This window comes from Tetrahymena thermophila, assembly GCF_000189635.1.
Source record: "Tetrahymena thermophila SB210 genomic scaffold scf_8254811, whole genome shotgun sequence".
NCBI lineage: Eukaryota > Ciliophora > Oligohymenophorea > Hymenostomatida > Tetrahymenidae > Tetrahymena > Tetrahymena thermophila.
Window position 1 is genome coordinate 1,308,096 of NW_002476567.1, and position 26,711 is coordinate 1,334,806.

General features: G+C 22.2%; 10 protein-coding genes across 10 annotated transcripts; 5 read left to right on the forward strand and 5 right to left on the reverse strand. All coding sequences in view use genetic code 6, as the record gives it.

Moving 5' to 3' along the window:
• Positions 1–1,938: 1,938 nt before the first annotated feature.
• On the reverse strand, positions 1,939–2,991 carry TTHERM_00056010 (hypothetical protein; the record flags this gene model as incomplete). The annotated part of the gene is made up of 1 exon (XM_001007532.1): positions 1,939–2,991. The coding sequence occupies one exon, from the start codon at positions 2,989–2,991 to the stop codon at positions 1,939–1,941; it is 1,053 nt and encodes a 350-aa protein (XP_001007532.1).
• A 1,354-nt stretch (positions 2,992–4,345) lies between these two features.
• Positions 4,346–5,749, forward strand: TTHERM_00056000 (hypothetical protein; the record flags this gene model as incomplete). Its single annotated transcript, XM_001007531.2, has 2 exons — positions 4,346–5,131; positions 5,198–5,749. The coding sequence occupies 2 exons, from the start codon at positions 4,346–4,348 to the stop codon at positions 5,747–5,749; spliced, it is 1,338 nt and encodes a 445-aa protein (XP_001007531.2).
• A 990-nt stretch (positions 5,750–6,739) lies between these two features.
• Positions 6,740–7,135, reverse strand: TTHERM_000055989 (transmembrane protein, putative; the record flags this gene model as incomplete). The annotated part of the gene is made up of 1 exon (XM_012795494.1): positions 6,740–7,135. The coding sequence occupies one exon, from the start codon at positions 7,133–7,135 to the stop codon at positions 6,740–6,742; it is 396 nt and encodes a 131-aa protein (XP_012650948.1).
• Positions 7,136–7,498: 363 nt separating this feature from the next.
• On the reverse strand, positions 7,499–8,421 carry TTHERM_00055990 (enoyl-CoA hydratase/isomerase; the record flags this gene model as incomplete). Its single annotated transcript, XM_001007530.2, has 2 exons — positions 7,499–7,865; positions 7,925–8,421. 2 exons carry the CDS (start codon positions 8,419–8,421, stop codon positions 7,499–7,501), a joined length of 864 nt encoding a protein of 287 aa, XP_001007530.1.
• A 1,754-nt stretch (positions 8,422–10,175) lies between these two features.
• TTHERM_00055970 (SNF7 family protein) lies at positions 10,176–10,874 on the reverse strand (the record flags this gene model as incomplete). Its single annotated transcript, XM_001007528.3, has 1 exon — positions 10,176–10,874. One exon carries the CDS (start codon positions 10,872–10,874, stop codon positions 10,176–10,178), a length of 699 nt encoding a protein of 232 aa, XP_001007528.1.
• Positions 10,875–11,956: 1,082 nt separating this feature from the next.
• TTHERM_000055959 (hypothetical protein) lies at positions 11,957–14,055 on the forward strand (the record flags this gene model as incomplete). Its single annotated transcript, XM_012795493.1, has 2 exons — positions 11,957–13,556; positions 13,715–14,055. 2 exons carry the CDS (start codon positions 11,957–11,959, stop codon positions 14,053–14,055), a joined length of 1,941 nt encoding a protein of 646 aa, XP_012650947.1.
• A 293-nt stretch (positions 14,056–14,348) lies between these two features.
• Positions 14,349–17,470, forward strand: TTHERM_00055960 (transmembrane protein, putative). The gene has a single exon (XM_001007527.2). The coding sequence runs from the start codon at positions 14,378–14,380 to the stop codon at positions 17,333–17,335; it is 2,958 nt and encodes a 985-aa protein (XP_001007527.2). The 5' UTR covers positions 14,349–14,377; the 3' UTR covers positions 17,336–17,470.
• Positions 17,471–18,439: 969 nt separating this feature from the next.
• TTHERM_00055950 (hypothetical protein) lies at positions 18,440–19,813 on the reverse strand (the record flags this gene model as incomplete). Its single annotated transcript, XM_001007526.2, has 1 exon — positions 18,440–19,813. The coding sequence occupies exon 1, from the start codon at positions 19,808–19,810 to the stop codon at positions 18,440–18,442; it is 1,371 nt and encodes a 456-aa protein (XP_001007526.1). The 5' UTR covers positions 19,811–19,813.
• A 1,028-nt stretch (positions 19,814–20,841) lies between these two features.
• On the forward strand, positions 20,842–21,150 carry TTHERM_000055939 (hypothetical protein; the record flags this gene model as incomplete). The annotated part of the gene is made up of 2 exons (XM_012795492.1): positions 20,842–20,975; positions 21,084–21,150. The coding sequence occupies 2 exons, from the start codon at positions 20,842–20,844 to the stop codon at positions 21,148–21,150; spliced, it is 201 nt and encodes a 66-aa protein (XP_012650946.1).
• A 1,190-nt stretch (positions 21,151–22,340) lies between these two features.
• TTHERM_00055940 (hypothetical protein) lies at positions 22,341–24,851 on the forward strand (the record flags this gene model as incomplete). The annotated part of the gene is made up of 2 exons (XM_001007525.3): positions 22,341–22,512; positions 22,564–24,851. The coding sequence occupies 2 exons, from the start codon at positions 22,341–22,343 to the stop codon at positions 24,849–24,851; spliced, it is 2,460 nt and encodes an 819-aa protein (XP_001007525.2).
• Positions 24,852–26,711: the final 1,860 nt, after the last annotated feature.

A 26,711-nucleotide genomic window follows, 5' to 3' on the forward strand; every position in this document is an offset into this window, starting at 1 on the left:
TACTAGTCAATTATCGTAGGAGTTTTAAAAGAAATGTAAATTAATAAACCCTTCATCTAAATTGAGTTTTATTAGCTGATCGATATTTTCTGGCAAGACAATTTAAAGTTAATTTAAAAAATAAATTATTTAAAAGGATATTTTTTTTTCTTAATTGAATCTTTCTTCAAGCTTATAATCTTTTTTATATTATCCATATAAATCTTAAATGAAGTAGAAATTTTAGATAAAAAATTTAATTTATTATTATAAATTTCCTCATTTGTTAACAAATAATTTAACACTTTGTAATTAATTTTTCCTGAAGTAAAGCAAAGTATTTCTTATAGTTATATGAAAATTAATCAAGAATTTAGGTGCTTATTTTCTTTATCATAAAAGTAGGGATTCATTAAAATATTTGAAACACTTAAAAGTAGAAAAATAAAATAGATCAGGTGAAGTATAATAATTACTTGTATTTTACTGGCATTATTTATATTAAATGTTTACCCTTAATAGAACATTATTAAAATCTAAAATTCAATAGAGAAATTTTCTACTTGTATTTTGAAATGATATTTAATTAATTTCGATTAAGTAAGTTTTACCTTAATTTTATGCATAAAAAAAGAATTTACTTTTTCTATTAATTCAAAAACGAACACATACTTTTTTTAACCTTGTATATTATTTTAAAATTCTATGTAATCTCATTGATGCAAATTTAAAAACTTAACTAATAATTTCTAATTTATTTAATAATGTACCTTAACTTTATTTTTAAAGTTTTTGTAAGATGAGGTTGGTCAAAATCATAAGATTTAAAGTTTTTGAAACAAGAAGTTAATCTTAATGGTTTTATTCGATCTAGTCTTTTATTATGACTTACGGTAGATTTAAATAATGGTTTTTATAAGATCTAGTGATCTTATTTATATAAATTACATTTTTTACTTAAGTCTATATTTCTTTTTTTTTTTGCTTAGATTTCTTTCATAATAAATATCAATACATTAGTTGAAATATGAAGATTTTATTTAAATCTATTAATAGAATAACATAATAAATACTAAAGTAAAGAAATTTAAAGATAGATTTATATCCTAATATTATGTTATTTTTAAAGTATTACATTCAATTTAAATGGAATTAATAGTTTGCTTTATTCCATCTCCATATTCTATTTATAAATAAACAAAGTTACTTCAAAAATATATATTAAGTTAAATTATAAATCCTCCTTTATTTTATATTTTACAAAAATGAGCAAAAATTTTAAAAAATATAATTTAAATTAATAAAAATGAATGATTTAGTTTATCAGTAAATATAATTATTTATAGTAGTATTAGAATAATTTGAAACAGGTGAAATATACTTTAAAATGAATCCATTAAATTTATTATATTTTGCAAAATTATAATTTGATATTAATAATTTATTTATGAATTGTTTTTAGTTCGATTTAAACTGATTTTTTTTGGAAGCATTTGCCTGAAATTCAGAATATTAAATTTTGCTTAAAAGTAAGTTGATAATGTCTTTAACAAAAATATTATTCAGTCTATTGCTTCTTATAAGGAAAAAAAAAATTAAAGCTTTATAAGTATAAATGAAAATGACGAAAATAGAAGCAACAAAGTATTAATTTACAAATAGAAAAATAATATATATTTTTAATAAAGTATTCAAAATTATAAGATTTAATATTTTATTTATCTTAATTGTGAGTAATTAACTCAATTAAATTTTTGGAATAATCTAGTTTTATAAATTCATTTGTGAATTTATTTGTTTAGAAATTTATTTATATTTTTTTTTTTGGTATATCTATCTTACTATCTTTGGGTTATAAAATTAACCCCCACAAAATTTATTAGCTTTATTTGATTATAATTTGATTTTGGGCTTACCATTCATTAATTTTATAATGCAATCAGATCAGTTTTAACTTCTTCATTAAGTAGATATTGGTTAAGTTTGATATTATTCAGTTTTTATTTTTTTGTGGACGGCATTAGAGAATCTTCTTGTTTCACCTGCAAAAGATCTTTGGGCAAAAGACTAAAGCTCACTGATGCTCTTAAAGTTACTTTAATTAACTGCAGGAGCATCATAAATTATATTGTTTTCTTCGCTAATAGTTAATCTTCTCTTCTTCTTTTCATCTTAACTGCTACTATTTTGACTATTTTAAGATTAGCTTGCATTGTTTGAAGAATTAGTAGCAGAGAGATTCATTGAAGAAGAAACAGGTGATGAGATAGAACTCTCTTTAATTGGTGTAGTTTTGCAGTTTTTCAATATGTCCTTTACGATGGTGCGGAACTTTTCGAAGTATTTTACTTGCTTTTTGCTTATAGCTCCCTTAGTTTTGATTAGGTGCTTTTCATTTTCTTCCAAAGCTTTTTCAATTTTATCGTCTTGGTAGAAGTCAATTATATGAGAAATATCTTATGGGTCGAATTTTCCAAATTCTTTTTGGGTAAGATTTTCAATGACTTAAAACTTATCGCGGTGATCCATTTTGAGCTTGCCGCTTTCTAAAATTTTAGAGACGTTTTGAAGGTATTCCTTTTCGAATTCTTCGAAAGATTTTATTACCAGCTGCTTGATTTCTTCAAATTCAGCATGAACTTCTTCACTGATTGTCTTTTAAAATTCTTCCATCTAATTTTCTTATTCTAAAGCTTTGGCTTACTTATTAATCTTAATATATTTTTCAGAAACTTCTGAAGTAAACTTTTCTAAAACAACGTATTTGTGTTAATAGTGATCGTTTAAGATACACTCAGCACAGGCTAATTTTGCTTCAATCTTGCAGGCAGGATCGATGCACAAGAATTTAAGTCTATTATTGTCATGATCTTGCTTATTACATTTCATTTATTCTTTATTTATTAAGAAAACTTTTTCATGACTCATCACTTCAATTTTCATAGCGCTTGAAGGAGCAGTTTCTGCCTTAGAGTCAACTGAGCCTTTGCAAGAATTTTCTTCTTTGTTCATTTATATTTAAGTTAAATAAATCTTTTTTTTTCCTTTTTCAATCAAGTGACTGTTTATTTTTGTTTTTTTTTTAGTTAATTATTTTATAAATTGCGCTTAAAGCCAACAGATTTAATTTCAATTGATTTTTGATCAATAGATTTTGCGCAAAGTTATTAAGAGTGAAGATCATTAGATATTTAAACTGAGATACAAGCCCGCGAGATAAAATCCATCTTAAAGTTAGATATAGTTTAATCTGAAGATATCTATCGTATGTGAAAATAAGATTAATTTATCTTATTTATAACAAAAATTACCCTTTGATAATATTATTATGTCAACAATAATTAAGTAAATTTAAATGCGATAAATATCTGCACTTTATTTACCTCTATTCCAAATTATGAAATTGGTGGGATTAAGGATTTCTCATTTTTAAATTAGTAAATCTTAATTTAGGTAATAAACTCAAAAACTTATTAATTAGCTAGCTATTCTATATTTTAAATATATTTAATGAAATAACTTAAAAAAATTTTGAACATTAATATTATTTATTTTATATTTTACTATTTAAAGCTAAGAATTATTTAAAATTAAAATATTTCACTAAGCAAACTTAGAAAACAAAAAATTTCAGCCTGAATAGAAAGAGAGAAACGAAAACGATATTGATCTAATAAACGTTATTCCATGTTTTTTTTATCTATTTCTGAACACAAAATTTGAAATTAAAATTATTATTTTTATTTTAAACTCCTATTTTGAGATATTTATTTTAAATAATTTTTTTAAGTACTTTAAAATTTCAAGCTTAAATTAATTTTGTAAAAAAACTAAAATATATTTTTTCCTTTTTCAATTTAAATATTTTTTTAAACTAATAAAATATTTGTTATTTAATGCAAAAAAATTGCAGTTTGTTTTTTATTTTAGCTTTTAAATGAAAAATATACTAAGATTAATTTTTATTTTGATGTTTGCATTTTTTTAAAATAATAATTTTTTACATTTTTCTCTTGAGTTTGAGTGAAATGATATTATTTAAACGTTTATCAAATTTTGTTTAAAAAATTCTAAAGTAATAAAAATTGTTAAAATTTAACTCCTTGCATTTTGAAAATAATATTTTTTAAAGAGTTTCATGAATCTAAATTTTTACAATGGCTGGACATTTTTGCAATTAAAAGTAATGATTGAATGACCTTAATCCTAAGTAAAAAAGTGTATCAGTTTATAGTGAAATATTATTAACAATAACCAACATTATTAAATTTTCAAGATATTTAAAATAAATTGATAAATAAAATTTCAATTCATCAATTAATTTATAAGAAGAAAATTTATTAAAATAAAAATATCTTTAAGTAATATGGATAAATCTCGTTAACAATTAATTTAGCTTTGCTAGAGCTTTTAGTTATTATTTTAGAAGCTAAAAGATAACAGGAAACATAAGTTAGAAATTTAGAAGTCAAATGATCATCTTAGGCAAATCATCGTTTCTGAAAACGAGAAAAGAATTTAGACATAAGAAATACTAGATTAAGAAAAGGATCAATTATAAAAATAGTTGAAATAGGTTTAGGAAATTTTAGAAGCTTATTAAAGTAATAATGTATAGATAATCTCAGCAATTAATTAAAGTGCTAACTAGCAAAAGATTCTCATTGAGCAAAAAAAGAATCTAGAAGAAAGATTAAAAGAAAAAGAATCAATCATTCATGATAAGCTTTAGTAATAGAGTTTTTTAAAGGAAGAAATGAATATTTTATGTAGATAGATGACTCTTATTAACGGCAGTGATAAAGATTTAGAAAGTGCTATACAGTCCTAAGTAGATAACTTGGAAGCATAAAAAACTAAGCTTAATGAATAACTATAAAAAATCAAAGAAAATGATGATTTTTAAGCATACCTAACTTAAGAAAAAGATAAGAGTGAAATGAATTACAAATCAGTTTAAAAAGAATTAGCTCAAACTATCAAACAAAATGCAGCTGTTTAGCAAAAAATAAAAGACTGCAGTAAAATATTTGAAAAATTGTCATCTCAACTCACATCAAAAATGGAAAGATTAAATACACAATATAAGCATAATGATTAGCTCAATCAACAGATAAAAAAACTTGATAGCCTTAAAATTTCATAGCAAAACGTAAATTAAATATTAATAAAAAAATATAATTTATTTATTTATTATTTTTAATATATTTGAATGCAGTATTAGCAAGCTGGATAATACCAACACTAGCAAAGCTAGATATCTAAGAATTTATCTCCGAATTCTAGAATAAGGCTTAGCAAGCAAAGATAAGCATAGTAGGCAGAATAAAATTTATCAGAAGAGCAAAGAAATAGAGTTAATGATTACAGGATATAGCTAAATCAATAGCTAGATTATTATAAGAATCAAATTGAAAATTATGATGCTATGATCAACTAATTGTAGCAAGATATAGAATACCTATAATCTTAATTTGAACAATTTTCTTTCATTCCATAAGATTAGCTTAATTAATTCTTTTAGCAACATTTTTTAGCCTAAAATGAAAATGAATAATAGTAATTCTACAGTGAATAAGACTAAAACCATTTACAGTAAGGTAACTACGAATCTTTTAATCCTAATTCAATAAATGGTTTAGTATCTGATGACTATTAAAACAGAAATGACCATTTAAGTAGCTAAGTAGTTACATCATAAGAAAATAATTATTCCAATGGTGTATTTTAGCAAGGAGATGATTAAGATGAAGAAGAAGAAGTTTTGTGATTATTCTAAGTAAAAAATATATTCAATAGTTAATTAAATAACCAAAATACTTAATTGTATCTTCAACAACTTTGAATTATATTTCCTGTCAATATTTTTTATATTTGAATTTATTATTTGTTAAATAAGATATTAAATGACTACTTTTTATATCAATAAGTCAACAATTCTTCAAAATATTTTGATTTAAATTGATGAATTTACTCATGTTTAAAGCATTCAGATAGAACGTGAAAAGAAAATATAGAAATCAATGATAATATTTTAGTATTCAAATATGTATTATTTCAATATTTTCTTTAATAACATGAAACACTTGACAATAAAAATATTATTTACTAAAAAAGTTACTTTATTTCTAATACAATCTAGAAATATAAAATAATTAATTATTTAGTGTTTGTTTTAAAAAAATCAAAAGTTTTTTTTTGATTATATTCTAAAATATTTTTAAAAATTAATATTTAACTAAATTATAAACAAATTTTGATAAAAAAAGACAGAAAAATTTATTTTATTTTTATTAATGTAAATACTTATTTATTAATTAGCAGTTTATATATTTATTTGATAAATATATCACTTTAAAGAAAATGTTTATGTATAATAGGTGTGTTTATGATATAACACATTTTGATATTTTAATTTTTTTTCTTCTTGCCTTTTTTATATCTTAGGTAATACTGCTTGTCTCAAAAGAAAACATACTAGATTTTAATTTAATTTTCAAAAATCTTCTAGTATTTTTCTTATGGTAATCATGTTAATGCTTGTTACCTGTAATATAATAGAAGCTCGAGATAAAGTATGTAATGCCTACAATAAATTTAAATGACATTTCAAAATATAATCTTTAAAATTTGATTAGCATAAATTAAAGTAAAAGAAGAATCAAAATATTAAATTTATTTTTTAAAAATACAGAGATATTCTGTAAAAATTATTGTGTTAATGAATTGAAATATTCAACAAGTTTGTCTGATTTTGATTTCATAAAATTAAATCTCTTGCTTATTATCTAAAGAAAAAGAAATAAACCTTTGCTATAAAATAAAAAAATAATATCACATATTTTTTATCTATCCTTCTCCTCTGCCTATCTCGTCTTAATTTAAAATGCTTTTTTTCTTCTGCCCTTTAATATCCTCTTTAATTTTTGTGATTTACTTTATTTTCTTTTTTGGTTTCACATTCATTAGGTAGGGATATTTAACTAATTATGATTTTATTAATTTTTATTTTTTAAAATTAGCGAACCTTAGCTTTCGCTGACAGATATACAATCAGAGGCGACTAATAAAGCAAGTAAGATGTTTGATGAATACAAAGAAATAAATATTTTTGTTTATATGATTTTTATAAGCGCTTTTATTGGAACTTTATCATTTCTGCTCATGAAAGTAAAGATATTTATTTATCAATTGATTTACTTACTTATTATTGATTTTTTATTCACGTAAATAATCTAAAAGGCAATTGTAAAAAAAGCAAAGTAAGTTTATCATATAAAATCTGATTGATTGATCAATTGACTTAATGAATGAATGAATGAATGATTGAAAGAATGAAAGACTAACTGACTATCATATATATTTATATATTTTTTAGTGATAATTATAAAAATAGTAATTATTGTAGTTAAGAAATACTTGAAGTAATTTTTTTATAATTACATCTACTACATATACTTGTATATAGAATTCAGTATTAATAATTTTATTGCATTTTTATTTATAAGTAGTAATTTTTTCATTCGTTTTTCCATTGAGGCTTTCTTTTTTCAGCAAAAGCGGTCATACCTTCCTTTCTGTCTTGTGTGGCGAAGGTGGAATGGAAAAGTCTCTTTTCATATTGAAGACCGTCCTTTAAGGGAAGATTGTGAGCCTAGTTGACAGCTTCCTTAGCCATGGCTACAATAGGTTGAGAGAGAGAGGCAATCTTAGCAGCAATTTTAACAGCTTCGTTAACAGTTTCGGTAGGTTCAACAACCTTAGAGACTAAGCCGTGTTTTTCAGCAGTGTGAGCATCGATTTAATCTCCAGTTAAAACTAATTCCATAGCTTTTGATTTACCAATAGCTCTTGTCAATCTTTGAGTACCACCACAACCAGGAATACTATTTTTTAATTTATTTTTTATGAATTAAAATGTTTAAATTTTTGTGAAATATTTTACGTTCCAATAAGAATTTCGGGTTGACCAAACTTAGCAGAAGTACCAGCGACGATAATATCACACATCATAGCTAATTCGCAGCCACCACCAAGAGCATAACCGTTTACTGCAGCAATGATGGGCTTTTTAATGGTGGTCAAATTATCCCAACTAGCAAGCATATTAACGCTGTAAGTGTAAGGGAAAGTCTTGTCCTTCATTTCTTTAATATCAGCACCAGCAGCGAATGCTTTTTCACTACCAGTAATTACAATAGCACCAACCTTGGGGTCTTTATTTAATTATTCGAGAGTGGAATTCAATTCATTAATCAAACCATCGCATAAAGCATTCAAAGCTTTAGGTCTGTTTAATGTAACTAAGGCAACTTGGTTTTCCTAGACTTCGTACTTGATATATTCAAGTGTTTTAAGATTGCTAAACATGAACATGGGCATGTTGGAGAAGCCTTGCTTGGTGGTTTTCAAAGCAATGTTTTTAAAGATGTTTGAAATCATTGTTTGTTTCTTTTGTTTTTTTAATTTTTTGAGTTAAGATTATAAATTAATTAATTAAAATATGTTTATTTTTTATAAATAAATTGGCACAAAAGTTTTTAAAGATACAGAAAGATATTAGATATTTCTAATCTAAATGCACTTTTCTTTATTTTTTTGGCAGTCTGACTAAAAATGACATATTATCTTTTAATTTAGTCATAATCTTCAAATTATTATTTTTTGATAGAAGTATTAAAGTTAATGTGAAACATTCACAATTTTTATTCTATTTATTGATTCATCAAAAAATTCATTTATTAAGAGATTTTTAACTAACTTTACAATGTTTTACATTTATTTTAATATTCGAATCATGGAAAATCGTTCATACATATTTTAAAAATTTTATTATGCTATGATAAATTTAATTATAAAAGGTTTTAGTAAAATAATAATTTTATTGTTAAAAGAATTATTATATATTTATGGCAAAAATGTTTGTTAATGCCATCAAAAATTTGAGTAAATTATTTGATGTAATATTTATAAACCAAAATAATTAAATTATCAGTAATAAATGACTGTAAAAACTAATCAAAGTGATACAAAAATCAATAGTTTTAAGTTATAAATAGAGCAATAGAAATAATTAAAATATTTTAATTTATTAAATAATTTTATTAAAGTACTTTTAATTTTAATATAGAAAAAGTTTCATTAAATTATTATAAATAGCTAAACTTAAAAACAATTTAATAATTAAAAAACAAAACAAAACAAAAAAAATTAAAATAAATCTATTAAACTTATTTAAGAATATATATTAAAATTTTATAAAAATAAGTTAAATTTTAATGAATACATAAATATTTTACCATAAATTGATATCAATAACTATAACAGCTTAAATTTTAATGAACAATTATCATTTTTACTATTTACTATTTAGTCAGCTTTTAAGCATTTTTAATAAAAATTTTTTTCATGTTATAAAATTTCTAAAATGATTGATTAAGTAAATAATATTTTATTTTAAGCATAAAATAAATAATAAAGTACAATTAATCCTAAAGTTTATTAAAAAAGTATTGCTAAAATATAAAATGAGAAGTCAATCTTAAAAATATGCAAAAAATGGCATAAATTGAAAGTAAATTTAATATAATTAACAATTTTAAATTAAAAAAGGTATCATAAATGTAAAAAAATTTATCGTAAAAACTATTTTTTTTAATATTTTTATAATTTGTTATAATATCTTATAATTAAACAGAAATATTTTTTATTTTTTTGACATTTTCAATGACTAAATCTTTGCTAATAATATGATTTTTTATGGTATTATTTTTATTTAAATCTTAATTTAAGATAGAAAATACATTCAAGAATTTGATTTTACATCATTTTTTTTGCTTAACACACAATTTGCTGTATAATTTTTGGTGATATTCTAATTACAAACGTTTAGAAAATAAATCAAATCACATCAGGTATCCTGAGATAGATAATTGATTAGAAAAATTTTAAAACAAGTTTTTGCAAAATAAAATAGGTCTATTACTTTTTATAGTACGAAAATAAAGATATTAAAATGAAAAAAGAAAGTAATTGTATTGGAGTTAATATGCTTAGCTAATAATTAATTAAAAGACTACAATTTATATCAGATAAATGAATATATATATTTATTTATTTATTTATTTGCTTATTTACTAAACCAAATTTGATATTTATTAAATTAAAACTACAAATATAAATGTTATAAACTCAAATCAATTTTTAAGTGCAGCTAGTTGAGCATCGAAGTCATCTTCTTCTTGTGCATGATTTTATTAAATATTTTGATTTAAGTTTTGGTTGAATTGATTTTATTTTGGTTCTTTTAAACCTTTTTCCATTTGATCAATTAAACTATCAATTTCTTACTCATTATCAAACTCTACATCATCGTTAACAGCTTCCATAGCATCATCCATCATTTCTTGAATGATACCCATCTTAGCCATTTCTTTCTGCATTTCTGCCATAGAAACTTGCAATTCCTTGATGTTGATGCATTAGTTAATAGCTTTCATGATGCCAGCAGTATTTTACATGGTTTAAGCTAGTTTAATATCAGCAAAGAAGTTATCTAGAGTATATTAGAGACCCTAAACCTTAGCCTTGTTTGCCATATATCTTTGCTTTTGGGTTCTGCATTGTAAAACTTACTTAGCATATGTTTATTTAACGAATTTGTCAGCTTTATCTCCTTTCTTTATTTCTCTTTTTAAGTCTTCTTCAGCCTTCTTACTAGCCATATCGATTCTAAAAATCTGCTTATCAACTTCTCTTACTTCTGTGTTAATTTTTTTTCTGAATTCCTTTTATACTTCCCTCATTTCTTCCTTACTCATTTCATTGAACTTCTTAGGTTGAGGGGGAGGAGGAGGAGCAGGCTTTTCTGAACCACCAAAAAGCTTTTTGAACATTTCCTTTTAATATTTTAATTTATTAGTATTTCTTTTTAAATTAATTTATCACAATAATTTTTCTCACAAAAACAAATAATTTATTTTGTGTTAGCAAACTAAACTATTTGTAGGTGAGAGAAAGGATCAATCAATCAATCAATCAAAAAAACTTTCAAAATTTATTTGATCAAGAAATATACTTGATTTATAAATTATGTTATAGATATCAAAAGCTTTGAATTTTATCATTAAATATACTGATAATTTACTATTTAATTTTAAAAATAAAAATAGAATGAAATTTAAATTATTTTTTTTTGATAATTAACAAAAAATTTATTTTAATATATTTAAGTATTTGTAAAAATTAAATAAATGCCTTATTGATTTATATAACAATATTAATTTTTTTGTTTGGAACTTACAAATTCTAAAGTAATTTTTTCTAAAATATTGTAAATAATTAGAAATCAACAAAATATATTTACAGAATTTATTATAAATATAGTTATCCATCCCAGGTTTTAAATAATTATAGATGCTTAAATGCAAAATTGTAATTCGAATATTCGATATATAAAGTGGGTTAATTAATTAATGAAATAAATTATTTTATTTAGTTTTGTCATATTATCAATATTTAAAAAAATAAAAATATATGTATGCACCAAACCTTTCACCCCCAATTAAACTTATGATAAATATTTTTTGGTTTATTTGTATTGATACTATTTGAGATATTTAAGAAAAATTTAATTGATAATATTTAATATCTATCAATATTTTTTTAAATGTAAAATAATTTTATAAGACTAAAATTGTATCATTTGTGGAAATATGTTTATGTTCTAAAGCATTCATTCTACATTTTTTTCTTTAAGAACAAATAATATAATTGGATCAAGCAAATTTTTATTTAGATCAGATATCAAAAAATATTAAAAATTTTTTTAAGATTTATTAAAAATTAATACTTAAATATTAAATTGATAACAAAAATAACACTTTAAAAATTATATCTAGATAATTTTTCAAATATTCTAATAATAAAATAAATAAAAGTATACATATCTTATTTAGGTATATAAGTTAGCATTTCGATGGAAGACTAAGCATAAGAAAAAATTGAAAAGGAAAGTTAGGAAAATAATTAAATTCCTAAGTTACCTTGTAGAAGCCACAGAGCTCTCTAGGCAAATTTTCTTTTATCTATGGGATATGGGGATTTTTTTTATGTTTGCGAAGATTGTGTAGAAAGATATACAAGAAAAAATGAATGTAGCGTGATGAGCCTAAAAGATCTATATTAATAAGATAGATCTTTTGTAAATAAATAATGGCCACCTGTTAAAAATACTAAACTATTCGATGACCTTAATAAAGAAATTAATGAAGTGATTAAAGAAGATTTAATTGAATAAAAATTCTAAGAATTATAAGAAAGATTGATTGAAATTTTAAAAATTAAAAAAAATGAGGAAATATAAAAAGCTAAAAGGTTAAGCATTTGCCAAAACGAGCTTATAGAAACCTATCATAACTTTGCATAGTTTGAAGAGCTAAAAAATTACTTAAATGCCTGCTCAAGAACAAGATCAGAATAAGATAGAAATAATCTGTCCGACCATATTAGAGAGAGAGAAGAAGATATAGATAAAAATACAAAGCAACTTGAAGATATTATAAATTAGTATAAGGAGATTAAGCCAAGATTTGAAATATCAAGATTGAATGATTTTTGTAACAATATAATAAGCAAGACTTAAAATTTTAATTTAATTATTAGCTAAAAAGATGTTGTAAATAAAGAATGCAGCGAGCTTTAATTGCTTATTAACTAATTGCTTAGCAATAAGACTAATTTCATTACTTAGTAATTTCTTAGCTAGTTTAATTAAGCTTACGAAGAAGCTGAATACATTTTTTAATCTACAATCAATATAAATTCAGTTTTATAGCAATCTAAGAAACCTATTCCCTTTCATTAACTCAAAGAGGAAGATTTTCAAATGGTTTACAATTATACATAAAAACTTTTGAAACCCGATTCAAATATTCTTCCTTCTTTAAATTAAACTAAGGAAATTATGAATCTAGTCTGTAATAAATTCAATTTTTTAAATAATGAGTTTGTGAAAGAACTTCGATCAATTTTGGTATCTGTTGAACCAATATTCAGCAATTTGAATGTAAATAGTAATCACATATACAAACCAGGTTTTAATCCAAAAAAACTAAATACTCTTTCAGAAAGAGCAGCATCAAGTATATACTAATTATGCCAAAAAATAGCTTCTAATTACAGTTATAATCTTGTATAAAACGAATTGAGTTATAGAGTTTACTAAAATTTATTTCCTTTATGCTAAAACAAAGAAAAGCTAAAAAACCTCCTTTTAGATTACCCTATTTTTGAATTCTTGGAGAATAATGAGCTATATGAAAATGGTATCATGCCATAAATTTATGGAACATTAGAGAAGTGCATTTACAACGATTCTCATAAAATTGAATGTATATAAAAGTATTGCTAAAAAATAGAAATTTAGAGTTAAAGTAGAGCTTTTGCAGGTGCATATTTTAAATATGAATTGAAAGCTGGAAAGAAATACGTTGTAAGATTTTAATTTGATGAAGCCATTAAAAATTTTATTATAATTGGGCTTTTACCAAAAGATACAGCACAAACAACATAACTTGGTAAAATAAAATTACTTCATATTATTATTCTATTAAATATATTAAATAATCAATTCAATTATCATTTATAAATAATGAAATAAATAAAATTAAATCTTTCTAATTAAAATCAATATTTAGTTAAATCATTTTTATAATCTAATTTATATTAAAATTAGCAAACACATTTTTAGGAAAAATTATTGGTATCTCATCAAGAAATTATTGCAGTGAAATAGTAAGAGGAAATTAATTAAATTTGTTAATGAATAATAAATAAATGTTAGAAATGAGAATAGATATTTCTCAAAATGTTTTGGAGTTTTCTGACTATCCTGAGCAGAATAATGTAAATAAGTTAGAAAAATCGTACTCTTTGAATCCATAAACTGAATATTACTTAGGTGTTCAGTTTGGTAATAACGAAAACAATTTCACCTAAATAAGCTTAATTTACTTTAAGGAAGTGGAAGAATTTGAACCATACAAAAACAGTTTTCTATATCAGAAATTTTAATGAAGCAAATCTTTTTTATTGAAATTAAAATTTTTGAGCAATTAATTACTGCCTCAATTAATAAATTTTTAAGCATTTCCTAAATAAGAATCCTAAAGTTTGATTTCGTCTAAATTGCTTCAATAATTGATAAATGTTATTTATATTTTAATTCATTTGTAGTAAAACAAAAATATTCATTTAAACGTACTTTACTAATTCATTTATTTGATGCTATTTATTTATTTGTATAAATTTTTACTCCAAAGTTAAATCATATTTAAATTAAGAATAATTAAAAAATATTAACTCAATTAATTTCATTTAATTTTAAAACAAAGTAAGTATGTAGAGATTTTTGCCTTTCCTAAAATCTGAAAAGCTGGAAAGTGAGTATAAAAAAATATAAAATTAGCAAATCCGAAATTTTTTCTTCTTTCTTTGTATAGTCGAAATAGCGAACTATAGTTATGGCTTTGTAAGATTAATTAAATAAGGAGTCGTTAGCTCAAGATTACTATCGTCATTTATAACCATAACTTTAAGCTATTTAATCATCTTATCTTTAGTTTATAGGAAGCACAACCTTGGGATATATTTGATGCCTCTTCTTGCATGTTCTAAACCTGTTTTAAGATGGATTAATAATACTGATAGCTTAACGATGAGCGATTCTTAATAGTACTTAACAGGGATAATTAATATTCTAGAATTCCTTCTCCATCTTTAATCTCCAAATTACTTTTATAAATTCTTCTGTATTTTGTGCTATATTTCATAGGATATTGCTTTTAATACTAGCTAAAACAAAGAAAGTCCAGTTTATATTGCCCTAGCTTGTGTATTTTCTACATATTTAATTCACCTTTACTTGACTGATATGAAATCAAGGTAGGTATTTCTTGATAATCAAAAACTATTTATGTGGCATTAGCTTATTGATAAGCAAAGTAAATCTAACTTTTTTATCGCTAAAAATGTAAAAAAAAAGTCGCATTTAAATTCTTATGATGATAAAATTTAAGTTTAGATGTATTTTATCAATAAATAAGCATCTCAAACATTTTAATGTAATACACAAGAAAAGTTTAATGCTTTTTTAGAGAGAATAATTATTTAAGAAGAGGAAGACATGATTGATGACTTACTAAAAAGTAGGTCAGTTAGTGAAAAAGCTAGTTCAAATATTTTAATAAATAGATATAAGAGCTCATCAAATAAAAGAACTTTACTCTAAATTTGCTAGCAGATGATAGAATTAAACCAGAAATAAATTTTTAACAATTCTCTTTCGCATATCTCCCCTGTACAAGAGTTTATAGGAACAATAGTCCCAGAAAAGTCAAACTAGACGTAGAATTAAATTATTTTAGAAGGTCATCAAAATTAGAGTGAAAGTGAAAAGAGTTAGAAGACTGAATTTAAATCTTAGATTATATAAATTAAATTATTTTACTACAATTTATCAGAGGATTATATTATCATTTAGATAGACGAAGAAGACTACAAGATAAAAGCTAAGAAGTAAAAAGAAGAGTAAAAGTTGGCCCTTTCTTTTAGAGACAATTTAACTTACTTCATGAAAGAATAAATTGAATTCATTCTACAATCAATAAAAGATGAATTTGATAAATTTAAATAGATGGAAAATTATAAATTAATAATGACTAATCTTTATAGAATGAAACAGAGTTAGTAAAATATAATTGTTGCATTAACAGATATTAGCAATTTAATACCCTACTAAGTGTAAAAAGTTAACTTAAAAATGTTAATCTCTTCTTTGCTGAACTTATTCTCTAACGAATTCTCTAACTAATCTTCTTTTCCTCAAGAGATTTTCAATTATAAGCTGTAAAACGAGAATATTCAATCATAATATTATTGGCTGAATCATATTTTTTTCAATTTAATGCAAAATTGTAAGCAGCACGGTTTGAAGGATGGATAAATATAAATTTAAGTTTAAGAAGATTAGTACGATGATAATTTAATTAATATAGACATTATAAATGAATTAAATTCTTTTAATCTTGAGCAGCAACTGCTTTAGATTGAAGAAATGATGAGAATTTAAACGTAAGATGATTTATTTAAATTTTTTTATTAGAAACAAATAGCTGTTTATAATAACATATCTTAAAATTTGCTAAAAAAATAATTCAAAACCAACTCAGCTGCCTTGAGTCCTCAAGTCAATCCTAAAGATATGCTTAAGAGTTAGCTGAGGTATACCCTTGGAATTTATGTCAGCCGACTTGCTTTAAAGAGAGTAGGACCAACTGGGTTAATTAATTTTTCTGTTTCAGACTTCTAAAATAAACAATCTCTTATAGCTTCATTTCAAATTTACAAAGACATTTCACTGATGCATTAAAAAGAAAAAGAAAATTTTACTTAACTATTTGGTAGAAATTCTATTTTGGTGAATAAGGATTTGTAGCAAGCCTATACGAGTTATATTATTTAACAGTTCGTAACAAATAATAACATCTCCACAACTAGATATGAAGATAATACTCTCCTTACTTAACCTGAAGGCAAGAAACAAGAGTTTAAATAGTAAAAAATAGATGAGTATCTCTCTTTAAAATAAAAGGATTTTCAAACAAATAATAATCAATAATTAAAGAAATGGATAAGTAATATCAACGAAGAAGATGAAGGAGAAGAAAATAAAAACTAAATTGATAATGCCTTTGTGCAGAATAAGATGGACGATGAAGAAGAAATTAATCCTTTGAATTAATATAATAACTCATCATCTATGAACGCTATTTAAAATCAAGCTAACATGAAAACAAGCTTGACTTAAAATAGAAACAAAAGTTTATTCTTTAGAGATGTCATTTAATCAGAGAAAATTCTTGAAAAAAGTAATGAAGAAGGTTTAATTTTAGATTCTGCATTAGGAAATGATACTGTAAACAATAAAAATTCTTTGACATAAAGTGGTTTAGTAGGTGAGTTTTACGAAAACTCTGATATGAAAAGAAGCTAAATTAAAGAATAATAGCATTATAAATTTAAATAGAATAAAAATTAAAGTATTTTAGACACAATTGCTGATGAATAAATTGATTAAGGGGCAATTACAAAAATAGGATCATAGCTCATTACAAACAGAGAGAGTGTTATAAGTAAAAATCTATTTAATGGCAAAGTTACTTACAGAAGTAATGCAGCTGAGATATGCTAAGTAGAAAACTAAGCTAACTTACAAACACCTACTATTTATGGATAAGAAAAATAGCCTTTCATTCTCGATATAGGCGAAATATCTTTATTAAATAAAGATTATTGATTGTAATTTGTATTTTAAGCTTTATTGTAATTATCATAACGTTACTTAAAATTGATTTAATCAAGCAAATCTTTGTTATATTTTAACTACACTAATGCATAAAAATCTATAGTATTAGTAAATTTTAAAAAACAAATTTATTTCTGAATTTTTTTCGACTCCAAATTTATTTATAATTATATAAACCTAAATTTAAATTTTATATTTGCTTATCAGAACATAATTTTTAATTGTTTAAGTTAAAATATATGAAGTGTCTGTCCGTTAATAATTTAGACTGAAAAAATGGTTAAAAATAATGATACTCATTTAAACATATTGAAGAAATTAAACTTAGAATATTATATACTTATATAAATAATAATTAAATGTGCTTGAAGATTATTTTATAAAGTTATTTTACATGATATTTATAAAATACTGTTTTTTAAATTATCAAATAAAATGTATGTATTTATTTTCTCATATTTAACTTGAGTTAAATTATAAAATGAAAAGTTTACTTATTTATTTATTTATCTTTTTAATTTCTAAAAATATTTTATAAAATTATCAATGTATTATTAGAATTTAAGTATAAATATTAATCTATACATTTTATTTAATTAAAATTTTTAATTTCTTTTGACTCATAAAATAAAATTTTTTAATTTGAATCCTTCTTATTGCAAGAATATTAATAATGCAAAAATTATTTAGCTTAAAACTAAAAAATAATAAATACCCTATAAATATATATTCTTCAAATCTAAATACATTCTAATCAAAAAAAGAGTAAATTAATTTTAGCTAACTTATATTAATTTTATTAGAATTCAAGTGCCAATATTAATGTACACATTGCATTAATTAAGATTTTTAATTTCTTACTCATAAAATAATTTAAACATGAATCCTTCTTATTGCTAGTAAAAAAAATTTGCAAAAATAATTAAGCTTTTTACAAAAAAATAATAAATACTCTTAATATAAATATATTTCAAATCTTGATAAATTCTAATCAAATAAGAGTAAATTAATTTTTAATTATACAAAATGAATGGTTCTAAAAATTTTTTAATAACAAATTAAAGTTTTTTAATCTAAATATTTTTTTAATAAAATTCAATCTTCAAACTCCTTAACTACTTTAATAGATTTTAAAATTATTTCAGCTTAACTATATGTTGAGTTGATATAAAATGCAAAAAAACCATTTTAAAATGAATCGTAATCTTTCAATCCATTATTTGAGCATTCATTTCCTGCGAATTTACATTTATAAACACTATCTTTTAAGCAAATCTATAATTTCAAATTTTCAATTGTTTATTCAGAATATCCTACAATATTTTTGCCTTTATCTGCTTAAATTTCTGGATAAATAGACACATAATTTTCATTATAGTAAATAAAATTTGTTAAATCTTCAAAAGACTCAGTTTTTAATTGTAATTAAATGATATTTAAAATATTGTTCTTTTTAATATCCAATAAAATTTCATATTTGTGATTATAATCAAGGATGTAGTTTAAATAATAAATACTGGGATTAGAAGATTCTTAAGCTATCATTCTAATGGATTTATCTGGATATTAACTTATTTATAAAGTTTCAGAGCTACTTTTCTTTAGTAACATTTCAACACCTTTAATCAAATTTACATTATAATCTTTAAAATTAGAATATTTTGGATTTGGAGGCTTTAATTATTATTTCTCATTTTTATTTTATTCATATTCCTTTTTTTAGAGTAATAATTTTTGTTCGTTTCTTTCATTTAAATTTAATGGCTCTAAATGTTAATCCTTATGAGCAGGATTTTATTATTTTGGAATTTAAAATTAATAATTAATTTTAGTATTATTCTGAGAGGTATTATTTGGAAAATTTATTTTATCTTATTATTTTTCCATATTTTTGTTTACATCAGGATTTTAATATTTTGAATTTTAAAATTAATTATTAATTTAATTAGGATTAGTATTTTGAGAAGCAACATTTCTTAAATTTAAATTTTATACGTCTTAATATTCTTGCATGTTTTCGTCAAAATTAATTTCCTAATCAGAAGAATTTAATTTTTGCTTTTAAATTTAGGAATCTTATATTTAACTAATTTATTTTTTAAATCCCGCATTAATTTTTTATTCAAACAACACTTCTATATCTTGTTAGTTTATTTTTTTTTACTTTTACTCTATATGTTAGTTTTGAATTTATTTTTACTAATTTTCCTGCTAAGGCTCTGGAGTATTGAATTTTTGCTTTGAATTTTAGGAATCTTTGGTTAAAGTTTCAGTTTGCATTTAACTAATTGAAGGATTTAATTTAGATCCTTCATTGGATTTTTATTTGAATACTTCTCTATTTTCTTAGTTTAATTATTATTACTTATACTTTTAATCTCTACTTAATGAATCATTCAAGGTATTTTAGTTAAAATATACATTGTTATTTTTCCTAAGTTTTTTATCTGAGAAACAGGCTCCCATAATCAAATATAATTTTTAATATAAATTATTATTATAATTTTTTTAAATTTTTCTTGTCCTCTTTTAAGCAGATAAGAAGGGATTTAAGATACGAATAATTCTTATTAAATTTTTGAAAAGAATATAAATTAAAAAATGAAAAACAAAGTAACACTATAAATATATGTTATTTGTATTTAGTTATAAATTTTGATGTAAGAAAATGGGAATTTAAGTTAAATATTAAAAAAAACAATTAATAAATAAATAAAATAATATAAATAGTGAAATATAATTTGTTTTTTAAAGTATAAAGCTAAAAAACTACATAAAAAAAAAGTATCTTACCCCTTAGTATAGTTTAAAAAAGATATCTTCAATTGATAAGAAAAGAAAGATTAATGATTAAATATGATAAAAATTCCTATATGAAAATTTATCAAATAAATTCATCTATTAAATAAAGTAACTCAGATACTTCTGGTTTAATGATATGTTAACTATCATTTAAGTTTTATTTTAAAATTTTTTAGTTGTAAAGTAAACATTTATAAATATTTAAGTCAAAATTTTTAAAAAAAGAGAATTATCTTTAATATAGATTTCGATCTTTTTATTTAAATTAGCTTAATAGCTATTGATGTTGTGGACTTTTAATCAATATTTTTTAAAAAATACCTAAGTATTATTTATTTTTTTCAATCCTATTTTTTATAAATTCATATTGATATGCAAATGCAATTATAGATAACATTTAATACCTTCTCTTTTATTCTTTCAAGTTTCAAAATTAATTATAAAATATTGGTAAGTAAATCTTTAGAATTTATATATAATTACAAAATTTAAGAACTTATATTTATAAATTCATTATAAAATAAATTAAAAGAAACCATATTTTGATTTAAATATTGATTTAACAATTTTTGTAAATATAATAGAATAAAGTTATTATTATTACTCTTATTAAGATTAATCAATCTTTCATGTATATTATTATAATCAAGGATATTAATAATAATAGCAGGACTACTTTATTAAGTTATCATTCTATGGATTTATATTATTTTAATTTAATTATAAGGTACAATAATAAAAAGAAGAACCACCATTATATATTACTTTATGATATTTCAAACCTGTAATATAATCATCAAAAAGTAATCAAAAGACTCAGTATATTCAGGTTTCTATATTAGAATCAGTTTTATATAATTAGGATATTAACTTATTATTAACAAATTCAATTTTTACATATTCAAAATATTTTTTAAAATTTGCTATTTTACAACAGATATAAAAAAAGGATTAAACCAATCATTATCTCCTTAGACTCCTTCTTCAAAAAAACAAAATAATGAAATCATAATTCAAAATCGAGATCAAGAGAAAACAGTAATAAAAAACTAGAAATAGATGCTTGATGATGAATGTGTATATTAAAAATATTGACCTATTTAATTGAAATATGCTTTGGAGAACCTATATTCAATCTTAATTTCTATTTGTAACTACAATAATTAAAAGAGGAACAACAAAAACCTATTGGATATAAAAAAATGAACTTTATAATGAAAGTATTTGAATCTGCTCCTGCTACTCTGAGATATTATATTTAGAAAAAATATGGGAACTTTTCAAAATTAAAGAAATTAATTAATGTGAAAATAGATAGATAGATAGATAGATAGATAGATAGATAGATAGATAGATACAAAAAATATCTAATAAGATAACTCAATTAAATAAATCAAAAATATTTTTTGTTGAAAAAGAACTTTTTATTGATTAAAATTCAAAAATAAATGTTAATTTCTGCATTTCTCTAAAAAATTATAAAATTCAAAAAAAAAGGAAAAAGTTAATTTTTCATTTATTATTTAATGAAATAAACATTTTTCTAGTAAAATAATTAGTCCAATATCAATAAAATAATTTATTAATTCTGATACAATCTAAATTAAAAATTTAATTAAATATTGAAAAGAAAGAAATGTTTATTATTAATATTAAATAAGTGGTGCGTGCTATCATATTATTTTATTTGGAGATTAGTAAGATAAAGTAACTTAGGTTATAAAAGGATAAAAAATTAATTATTATAATATACACAATAAATAGTTCTTCATTTATCCTTCAAATTACTCAATAACTTTTATTATTAATTAAAATAATTTTTTAATGTAGAGAGGGTAAATAAAATTGATTGTTCAATTAAAAACAAAGTCATTTTAAAGAAAGAATAACCAATTTTTGGGCAGAAATAGATTAGATAAAGGATATATTAAAAATGAGGGTTTATATAATAAAAAATAAACAAAGAAATAACTTTTTATATTGAAATAGTTAATGATTATTTTTGAAATTTACAATTTAATAATATATTATTTTTATGTATGTATGTATGAGCGTATTTTGTATTCTATATTTTTATTATAAAAGAAAACACAAACATTAGTTTATTTTATATCCAAGAGAATAATATAATAAAAGCTGAAGATTAACAAACAACCTTTTTGATAAAATTTGCCAGAATAGTCCTCGCAATAATATGGATTAGCTGCTATCTAAGCATAAGCATCTCCAAGAGCTTATCCATGAATTCTCTAAGATTTTTACAACTAAAAGCGGAATATAGCATATAATATAAATTATAATTTTTGAGATTATTAGAAGAAAATTACCTGCAATGGTTAGAATATTGCAATGTTACTTGTTTGGACGTAAAGTATTTGTACAAACAAATGAACGCAAAGATAAAATATCTTATAAAGGATAAAAAGCATATGATGATGAAGAAGAAGAAAAAGATAAAGATTAAGCTTGTAGCTGCTCTTCCAGCTAATTTGAAAATAAAGATAAATTAAAAAAGGTTTTAAAAGAAATAAGAAGTTCTTTCTTTTAGTAAAATTGGAGGGATATAGCATAGCACATTCATGATGAAGTAGAGTATCATTTTAATATAGAGAAATTGTAGAATGAAATTGTCTAGAATTTAAATATTGAGAAGAAATAAAATTAGCTAGAAACATTAAAAAAAGAGGTATTTTCATTTCTTCCTTTTAGTATCGTCACAAGTACCCTTCTAATTTGCACAGAATTTTTGAGAGAAGTTTTGAAAAAAAAATATGAGCATTCATTAAAAACTGACTATCCATCTCTACATGACCCTTAAGAGATAACCAACTAGATACTCAATGATTTTTTTGAGCAAATTAATTTAGTTGGTCTTAAAAACGTTAAAGCATATGTCAAATAAAAGCTGCCAAAAAATTTGCAAGACCTTTCTTTACAAGAGTCTTTTCACATAGAGAAAATCTTTAAAGAGTTAGATGAATATGTTTTGGATATTTTAAAATCGAATTCTTGCTTGAAAAAGCCAGCAGACCATAAAAAGAGAAGTTCTATGACTCTCTTTAGGAACAACAGAAGGAAATGCAATCCTCCATCTTCTCATCAAATAAATTTCTCAGAGTACAATGACACTCAGTATCATGAAAATGGTATTCCTTGTTTAAATTTGCATCATTTAATAACACAAAGAAACAATGCAGGAGGATCTAACAAACAAACTACGAATAATAAAAATAGTGCATTACTACCTCATGATCAGCCAGTAATAGCTCCTCACTCTAAGTTAGATTTAATATATTTGTTTCTAGGAGACATAAGCGAGAATAAGATACTAAATGATACAGAGTATATTGAAAAGCATATTGAAATAGTTGATTGCAGGTGTAGAGAATAACGCTATTAGCCTTCTTTGCAGTGCATACCTGAGGCAGAAGATGATGGTTATGAATCTGATAGATCAGATTAGCTTCCTCATAGCAGTAATAGTAATGGAAATGGAGCAAGCTCTAGTGATTATCGCCCTATGCAAAGACCTAATATTCAATATAAGTAACACCAAAACCTCATTCAAGTAGAAGAAGGTAGAAGAGTTAGGAAATATAGTGATGGGCTAGGCAGAAACACAGTCAATTAAGATGACTATATTTCTAAAAAAGAAAAGTATAAAGATGATTATGATGAAGAAGAGGAGGAAGACGAAGAAGATGAAGAGAACTGTTATACAAAAAATGATCAATTTTTGCTTGAATTAAAAGGATCTAAGAAAAATATGAAAAAAAACTTGATAGAATAGCATCATTAAATGCATGCACAATAAAAAAAGGAATACCATAATTAAAATGATCAATTTTAGCGTAATTTTAATGGCACCAATGAAAACGGATCATCTCCTTAGAAAGTTCATAAGATGAATCTAATGAAGTTTAATGTTTAATATGATAATGCTAACTTTGATCTTAAAAAGCAGCTAAAATAAACAGAAGAGGAGGAAGAAGATTTATATAATTTAAAATAGTTGAGTTATAAAAATAGATTTTTATCATAAGAAGATGGAGATGAAGAGGACTATTTCCCAAATTTTAATTAACAAAAAAAGAATAAATTACCAAATCAAAATAACTCACTCCTTCAAACAAATGAAGGAAAAACAAAAGATTCTACCTAAGATTAAATGTTTTTAAGTAAGGGCAATAGTCCTAGTCCCAAAGGAGCTTTTGACACTCAAGAGTTTATATCTAGCGACCATGAAGGCAGCCTTGTTTTAGATGAAGAAGAGATAATCGAAAATCGTCAAAGACTAACTCATTTTTTATAAAGCTTGTGCTACGAGGCACTAGAAATACTTGAAAGTGCAAATTTTTAAACATATCTTTATTATGCAATTTTATTCTAATACAAAAAATTCAAAAATCGCTACCGTATTTATTTATATGAAAACAATCTATCAAAAAACATAGTACTAAGGAATTTAATTAACTAAATTTATAAAATTACTGACGAGCACTTCTTATCTCTTGATGCTTAAGAAAAATGTGAATCAGTTTACTTGAAATACAAAAACGAAGTCGAAAATTTAATAAGTTAAAATATAAAAAATCCACCCTAACAACAAATATAAATAATTAAAAGAATATTTGAGGAAATAGATTAAAGTATAATAATTAGGGAGTCTTTTGAAGAGCTAACTAACTTCTTTATTGAAAGTTGAATAATAATAAATATAAAAACATTCAAATCAAACATTACAAAATAAACTCCAATCAAAATTTATAAACGAATAGCTTGCAAATAGATATTTAGAAATACAGACATACAAGCGATTACAATTTTTAATAATATATATATAATTTCAAACAAAAAAATATAATAAATTTTATCAATATTTAATTAATTAAATAAATAAATAATTTTATATCTTTCTAATGAGTTCTAATAATTAATTATTTGTGAAGTAAAAGCAAGTATTTTTATAAATTTATTTATAAAAACAGCTAATTACGAAAATTAAAAAAGAAAAATCATAAAAATCTTAGTTTTATGTAAATAAATTTTGTCTTAATTTATGCTTTAGACAAATTAATTTTGTAATGATAAAAAGAAAAAAAAGACATTCAAAATAATTTACTTATAATAAAATTTAAGCTAAAAAATATTTTTTTGAATAAAATTTTTGAATTTTCTATAATTAATCCTGTATTTGTGCATATAAATTACAAATATAAATTATAAAAATAAAGGTCAGATAATTTGCTAATCTAATTTAACACAATATAAATTATTTATGTGATTTACATTGTGGAAAAAAAGATGCTTAAAAAAATTTAATTTATAGAAAAAATTTATTATCAACTTTACAGAATTGATAATTGAGTAAATTATATAGCTAAAATATCACCGAATTGTATTTTCTCTAATTTGCTAAAGTGCTTGAATGAATTTTTAATCTTGGTTTTTTGATAACTTAAAGACTATTGTTTATAACTGTAAGTAAAATGAGTAGATTTAATAAAAAGTAAAAGTAAATCTCGATAATTATAATAGTATTACCATGATTCTATCAAATAATTAAATCATATTATAAGAATTAAATAAATCTTTTTAAGAATCATTAAAATAATTTGTAAATTTAAATACATACTATATTATTAATAAAAACCTAATTATTTTGAGAAAGAAGTAATTTAAAAAGAAAACCAGATATTCAATTTAGCTCAATAACGCAAAAAAAAAAAAGGATTACTTTTAGAATTTATTGTAATCTAAATAAAATAAATTTTACTTGATCTAACTATAAATACTAAATAAAAACCTTAAATAAACAAAATCTGTTTTAATATTATCAAAACTCAACCATTTTAAATAGTAAAATACCTTATCCTTATAAATTATTTCATTCTAAACTTAAGATATATTACTTCAATAATAAAATTATCAAACCTAAATGATTTCAATATAATTTAAGATAGTTATTAAATTACCACAAATTCAATTCCCTAACTCATTATAAATTATTGGAAAAATACAAATTAATTTATGATTACAAAAATGATAAACTAAGCTAATAAAGACAATAAAATAAAGGGATAGTTAACTTTTTTTGTCTAAAAGCCACATATAATATTTGGCAATGTATTTTTGTTAACAAATTTATTTTTAAATTTAAAAAAAAACACTTAGATAAGATAACACTCACCTCAATCAAATTCCATTAACAATATTTAAAAAGTGTAAACTAAAAAAGAAATTAATTTAAAATTTAGCTTACAAATCGCAATATTAATTACAAATACAATATAATTATCGAAATTGTTACATTCCAAAATATTAATATCTAATTTTTTGCATTGGTGAAGATTATTATATATCTCAACTTGAGTAAATTAAATAAATCGAAATTTATTATTTATTATTTATTCAGGTATTATGTGTCTTTATGCATTTGCTTATATATAAAAGAATTTTTATTTAATTTTCTCTCATTTCTATTTAAACTGTAAACCCGTCTTTACTAAATTAGAAAAAACCTTAAATAAACAAAAATCGTAAAAAAGCTTTTGATAGAAACCAA